The sequence below is a fragment of the Chrysemys picta genome, chromosome 7, assembly GCF_011386835.1.
Source record: "Chrysemys picta bellii isolate R12L10 chromosome 7, ASM1138683v2, whole genome shotgun sequence".
NCBI lineage: Eukaryota > Metazoa > Chordata > Testudines > Emydidae > Chrysemys > Chrysemys picta.
In genome coordinates, this window is record NC_088797.1 from 20,323,321 (window position 1) to 20,330,298 (window position 6,978).

At 44.7% G+C, this 6,978-nt stretch overlaps 1 protein-coding gene across 1 annotated transcript; it reads right to left on the minus strand.

Moving 5' to 3' along the window:
- Window positions 1-440: 440 nt before the first annotated feature.
- On the minus strand, window positions 441-6,690 carry LSM3 (LSM3 homolog, U6 small nuclear RNA and mRNA degradation associated). The gene is made up of 4 exons (XM_008168026.4): window positions 6,494-6,690; window positions 4,435-4,545; window positions 1,218-1,313; window positions 441-856 (listed from the first exon to the last, which is right to left on the minus strand). The coding sequence occupies exons 1-4, from the start codon at window positions 6,512-6,514 to the stop codon at window positions 776-778; spliced, it is 309 nt and encodes a 102-aa protein (XP_008166248.1). The 5' UTR covers window positions 6,515-6,690; the 3' UTR covers window positions 441-775.
- Window positions 6,691-6,978: the final 288 nt, after the last annotated feature.

A 6,978-nucleotide genomic window follows, 5' to 3' on the forward strand; every position in this document is an offset into this window, starting at 1 on the left:
CACTTTCCAAATAGTCTGCAAGACATTGGTGACTACTTATACATATTGGTCAACACAAATGGTTGATGTTCAGAGAACAAACCTTGTCAAAACTGAATTTGGATAATAGTTACTAGGGCTGTCCCAGTGTAAAGCAGAAGACTCTATACTTTAGAAATCATGAACTGTATGTGCATACACAAGGATACATGTTAAGAGACTAGGCACAAAACAGCCATCTGTATCTGAGTGATACAACAGCGCCCTGTAAAGTGTCACTACAAGCTGCAACCCTTGCAAATTAGCAGAAACAAAGATGTAATGCAATATAAAAAAATATTAGCCTCCTCCATAAAATAACTATAAGTGCACTTAATTCCACAATAAGTTGTAACTTGTAAATATGATGCATGTTGAAGAGGTTATTTTTTATATACCAAAAATTGATGACAAATCAATAATCCAAAAGATAAACCATATTTATTAAAAAATTAGAACTCAGCAATTGCCAAGATTGTAAAACTGAAAAGATTAATTTACTGATTTGAGACACACCTGTATTATAGCATTTAAATTTACTCCTTGAAAACTAAACTGTCTCACACCATCCTTTCATCATTTTTGTCTGTTATTTTCAATGATCCACAAGCCAAGCAGGTGCAAAAAAACAAAAACAAAACACAAACCAACAATATCATATAAAAATATGCACAGAGTTTTGCACAGAAGTGTGATCTGAACGGGAGCCTTATCTCAAAGCGAGCAGCTTTCCAACCAGGGAAAATCCTTTATGGTTTCAGCCAACCCGCAATGGAGGAGCTACGAGCACAACGCCGTCACCTCTGACAAAGAGCATTGGAATATTCCTCTTGGTAGACTAAGCGGAAGGAAAGGAAAGCATGATTTATACAATGCATCTGAGAAATGTAACCAACTTTAAATTCATGTTCAAATAAATAGATATCAGAAGTTCATAAAAAGCAAGTTTTGAGGACATACAACTTAGAGTCTTATTCACACACTGAAAAGAGCAATACAGTTAGCAGGCAGGTTTGCTGTAGCTTTTACTTTGATAACAATTTGCCTGAAGTTGCTTTAACTCAAATCCTGCTCAAATCTAGCTATCAAAAATCAATTTTCATCTGTCACCCATTTTAAGTTTAACTAGATAAAACATTTAACTTAGAAAGCACTTTTAGTTTTTCTTTTCTCAACCATAAGTACATTTAAACCCTTACTTTATAAATCTCTTCATAGGTTTCCTCATCAATCTCTATTGTTGTCACAGTCTCTTCAACATCACCCAAAATCATATTTAAGTGCTGATCATAAGCCTGTGAGAATGAGACCAGTTTAAATTATTTTCTTTACAATCTGTACCACACACAACAAAAAAAAGTGTTTAAATATTTGTAGATCAAAGCAGTTCAAATACAAACTGATTAAAATGAAAGTACCTTTTCTCAGCGTATTTCAACTTGGACTCATGAATAATCAATTGCTTTGACCTTCAAATATACCAGTATTTTAACATTAGTGTTAATTTACTAGTGCACTAGTGAACACAGTACAACTTTTATTTTTACACATTAATTTTCTTTCAAATAGTTGTTACAGCTGTCACAAACTTTAACCAAATTATAGTAGCACAGGTTTAAGATTACTAAAGTTATATAGGTAGGGCCCTACCAAATTCATGTTCCATTTTGGTCAATTTCATGGTAATATGATTTTAAAAATAATAAATTAATTGGTTTCAAATATTTAAATCTGAAATTTCAGGGTGTTGTAACCGTGGGGGTTTCAACCCAAAATGGGATTGTGGGGGTGAGGTTGCAAGGCTATCGTAGGTGGTCGAGGTATTGCCAACCCTTACATCTGCGCTGCTGCCTTTGGAGCTGGGCAGCCGGAAGGCAGCTGCTGGCTGGGTGCCCAGGTCTGAAGGCAATGCTGCCACCAGCAGCAGTGCAGAAGTAAGGGTGGCAATACTGTATGATGCCACCGTCACTTCAGCAGTGCTGCCTTCAGAGTGCGGCTCCCAGCCAGCAGCTGCAGAGCTTCCTGTAGCCGGGGGAGGTTCCTAGAGGTGGGCCTAACCTGGCCCTGGAAGCGGCCCATGCAGGGGAAGACGAAGTCCTGTCCCTCCCCAGCCCATCCAGGACTAGCAACTGGAGCCCAGCGCACAGTAGGAAACCCTGGCTGGGGCATCCCCAGCCCTGACTGTACTCAGCTCCAGGCTCCGTGCTCAGGAATTAAAGGGGCCTTGAGCTGGCTGTGTGTGTGCAGGGGTGACCACAGTGCCCTGGGCAGTCGCCCACTCGCCCACCCTTTAGGCCAGCCCTGCCCCCCTTCAAGCAATGACCTTCTCCCCCCGTACCTTGCTACCCTCACTTCTGTGTTGCTGCTGGTGGCAGTGCTGTCTTCAGAACTGGACTCCCGGCCAGCAGCTGCTACTCTCCAGCTGCCCTATGTGAAATCAGGTCTCCGCTACAATAGCCAAATTTCACAGGGGAGACCAGATTTCACAGTCCATAACATGTGTTTCATGGCTGTGAATTTGGTAAGACCCTATATATAGGGCCTAATCTTGAAGGTTTCACCTAAGCCAAGATCCCCACAGAAGTAAATGAAAGCTTACAAGAGTAAGGCTGCAGGATTGGCAACCTAGTGTGGGTTTTGTGTGTGCACTGATCACAGATTGGACATAAGTGTGCGGTATCTGCAGGTTATTTTGCCCTGACACCGTCTCTAAGTGAAGGAACTCTTTCATGAACTATCATTTTCATGTGTATAGAACCTCACAGTAATGACGTGGTGGATGAACAACAGACAAAATGTTGACCCCTCACTTCCACCTTTAACTATCAGAGGGGTAGCCGTGTTAGTCTGGATCTGTAAAAAGCAACAGAGGGTCCTGTGGCACCTTTAAGACTAACAGATGTATTGGAGCATAAGCTTACGTGGGTGAATGCCCACTTCGTCGGATGCATGTAAGCTTATGCTCCAATACATCTGTTAGTCTTAAAGGTGCCACAGGACTCTCTGTTAGAATTACATAGTTAAAGGTATTTGAAGTATTCCTTAGAAAATTCAATGAGCTTTTTCCATTAAAAAGCCATCAAGGTAGAACTCAGCAGTACAATGACATAACGCCTATGTATTCATGAAATAAAAGTTCCTACAGGAAACAGATTTGAAGCTTTCAAGATGTCATAAAAGAACATAGGCAAAAGGCTTAATGTGACCTTTTTAATTTAGTCATTTATGAACAGTAAAAATCCACACAATCATCTCCAGTAGGGATGTAAATACTGTTTAAAAAGTTAAAGTTTAAATGATTTTAAAATATGTCATTTAAACAGTTAACTGTTTAAGTGGCTGGGGCCCATCAGGCCAGCATGGCTCAGGCCGCTCCGGGCAGGGAGTGCGGCTGGGCCTGCTCCGGCTGGCCGGGCCTAATGGTTAAGGCAGTTAACCAGTAAGACTATGCTTACCAGTTAACCTTTTACATCCCTAATCTCCAGTATGCCCACTGAAACTGCATCTACCTGGGGCCAACTCAATAAGCCACATAAGAATTTCAGCTAGCGTAGCACTCAGAAGGCCTAATCAGAGATGACCATTCCCAACACATTAAACCAACATGCCATGAACCACACTTGTGCTGAAGCCATTTCAAGGTTATTGTCCTTGGGATAGCCCGTTTGGGACTTTGAAGATGAGGACCATACCACATTGCAGTGTTCAGGAGGGATGCGCTTTGACAAAATGCCAGATATCTACTTGTGAGAGCAAGGAACAGGCCATTATCACTGAAAGTTGCTTGAATACAGAATAGACTTCTGTAGGATATCACCTTGATCCCAAATACCATTACTTTAAGAGAATGTTTCAATACCTACCTTTTATAAAGCTCTTTTCATCGGCAGATCTCAAAGTACTTTATAAAAAGGTTGGTATCATTATCCCTATTTTACAGATGGGAAACTGAGGTATAGAGAGTTGAAGTGACTTGCCCAAGGTCACTCAGGAGGTCAGTGGCAGAGGCAAGAAACAAACCTGGGTGTCTACTGAGTCCCAGTCCTGTGTTCTATCCACTAGGCAACATTGCTCTAAACTAGTTTAAGCTAGATTTCTCCTAACCATCATATTGTAAAGACAACTGGTAATGGCAGGAAAGAAAATCCAGCATCTTGTCATTCTAAGATAACAGAATAAAAGACAAGGATTTCTATCTTTTACCAGTACTGGTGCTCAGATACCAAGAAATGCTCAGATAACATGTCAGGCAGAAAAGAAATTTCTATACACTTTAAACAGACCATAAAAATGAACTTGAATGGAATACCACAAAGCAACCAACCTTTATGAGTATAAGTTGCCTTGACTTTTATATCTACTGTTTCATAGTTAAAAGTACACCAGTGTTAAATCTTGCCACAGTGTTTTACTTACATGTAATCTGCCTCGAAGTTCTCGGTCATTCCTCATTTTCACATAGATTCGTTCATCTAGACTGAGTCTGATCAGATCCAGTGGCTCCTCTACAGTATTTGTTGTTTGTTGCTAAAAAAAATAGAAAGCAGTTTTTGCAATATACACAAAAGCCTCTGAACTTTTATGTTCAAAAGCAGTCTCTCTCTCTCTCTCTCAGGGATAGGATAAAGTACCTTTCACCTTCAGGTCAGTTATTTGATCCTGCCCAAGCTGGTAGCAACCAAAAATCATTACCATAGGACGAGCATTTGGTGGCCTGTATGAAGTTACATGAATTTCAGTCCACACTACCATCACAATTGGTACCCTTTACTGGCAGTCTTAGTGGACAGGCCAGAAACCTGAACAGAAAGGGAACCAAATATGCCTTTCACTCTCAAAGTAGAGCTCACATGGTCAGGTCTGAGATACTTTGGCAGGGGATGTAGAGAAGTTTACATTGTCACTAACTATGCTGTTCTCATTGGTGGATAATTATTATTTGTATTATTATAGCACCTAGCAGCTCTAGTCGCGGACCAGGACCCCTCTGTCCTAAGCATTGTTCAAACAGAACAAAATGGTGGTCCTTGTCCCAAAGAGATAATATATTGGGGTCTCCGGGGTAAGTGTCCTGTATTTTATATTCCTTCACAATTATTCCTTCAGCTTCACTTTCAACAAAACAAACTGCAATAAAAATAGGAAACATAAAGCCATGCATCACTTAAGCTTGATAATAGCACTGACAATATTAAGGTTCCAGGAGACTTAAAACAGCACTGAAATGGCACTAAGACCACAAGGAACAATTCAAGTTAGATTTTTATTTTTTAATAAAGCAAAGATCATAGTAAAGACTGAAACAAAGGAAAAAGTTTTGATGTAAAATGCAGTAGTGAGAGTTTAAAGATTTGCTGTTCCATAAGGAACATGCAGTCTGCCTCACGTCAAAGGCTGCAGCTTTCTGCAATTGTTTTATGTCATGCCTCCACTCTGTCATAGAATCATAGAAAATTAGGGTTGGAAGAAACCTCAGGAGGTCATCTAGTCCAACCCCCTGCTCAAAGCAGGACCAATCCCAACTAAATCATCCCAGCCAGGGCTTTGTCAACCCGGGCTTTAAAAACCTCTATGGATGGAGATTCCACCACCTCCCTAGGTAACCCATTCTAGTGCTTCACCATCCTCCTAGTGAAATAGTTTTTCTTCCAATCTAGACTTCCCCCACTGCAACTTGAGACCATTGCTCCTTGTTCTGTCATCTGCCACCACTGAGAACAGCCTAGCTCCATCCTCTCTGGAACCTCCTTCATGTAGTTGAAGGCTACTGTCCTTTTCCTGCTCTGCCTTAGCTTACTAACCCAGGGAAAAGGAAGCATCTCGTGTCACTCTTGAGCAAGCCCCTCTGGCTGAGCTAGGACTGAGGAGTGGTGGAGGCATGCTCTAGAGTAGTGGTCACCAATCTCCCAGTTGATTGCGATCTCCGGTTACAACGGTCCCCGTGGACCAGGGGGGCGATTCTCCCTCCCCACGCTGCTCCTGCATGCAAGCACCACCCCCGAAGCTCCCATTGACTAGGAGCAGGGAGCGTTGGCCAATGGGAGCTGCAGGAGTGGTACTTGCAGAGAGGGGCAGCTCACAGAGCCATGTACCCCCACCCCCCCAGGGGCATGTTGACCCCTTCTGGGAGTGGTGTGAGGCCAGGATAGGCAGGGAGCCTGCCTTAGCTTTGCTGTGCCGCCGACTGGGAGCCACCCAAGGTAAGTGTTGCCTGGTGGGAGGCCACACCCCAACCTGCCTCCCGGAGCCAGCACCCCATACCCCCTCCTACCTCCCTATCCTCTACCCCAGCCTGACCCTCTCAGAGCCAGCACCCCACACCCCCTCAGGAACCCCAACACTCCGCCCCAGCCCAGAGCCCCCTCCCACACTGCAAACCCCTCAGCCCAGAGCCCGCACCCAAACCCCTGCTGGGAAGGGGGCGGGCCCCAAACGTGGCTCCCGCCAAACAGTAAGAAAGGGGCGAGTCGCTCACCTGGTCCACTTCGTCCGCCATCTTTCAAACGCGAGCCCCGCCTCCTCTCGCGCGAATCTGCCGCCCCTCGGCGAGCCGCCAGGAGCGCGGGCGAGTCGGCGCGTAAGAATGGAGGGTGGTGACGACACGCATTGCGTGAGGGAGGGGGCGTGGCTCGGTTTCCAAGCGAGGCTAGAGTGGCAGTAGCTGGCAGAGGCGGGGCCTGGCGGGAGGGGCGGGGCAGGCGCTGTCTGTGCCCCACAGGCAGGGTGGGGGCGAGAGGAGCTAGGGGTAGCCCGGGCTTGTTCTAGGTGGCTCCTCCCTCACCCGTTGTTCTGCCCTAGACGCTGTGGCTCAGTTTCCCCCTTCCCGTCACAGGGGGATGGGCAGGGTGAGCGCTGACTCCCAAAGGGCGCGGCGAAGACCCACGTTACAGATGGGCAAACTGAGGCACTGCCCGGTCGTACCCACAGGCTCCTTTGGAATTACTTTAGAATGGCCTCAGT

Coding starts and splice junctions, on each gene's coding strand:
- LSM3 (XM_008168026.4), bottom strand. CDS start 6,514: ATGGCGGACGAAGTGGACCAG. Junction 4,546..6,493: donor TGGCGGACGAAGTGGACCAG/GTGAGCGACTCG, acceptor TATTTTTTTTAG/CAACAAACAACAAATACTGT. Junction 1,314..4,434: donor AACTTCGAGGCAGATTACAT/GTAAGTAAAACA, acceptor TCATTCTCACAG/GCTTATGATCAGCACTTAAA.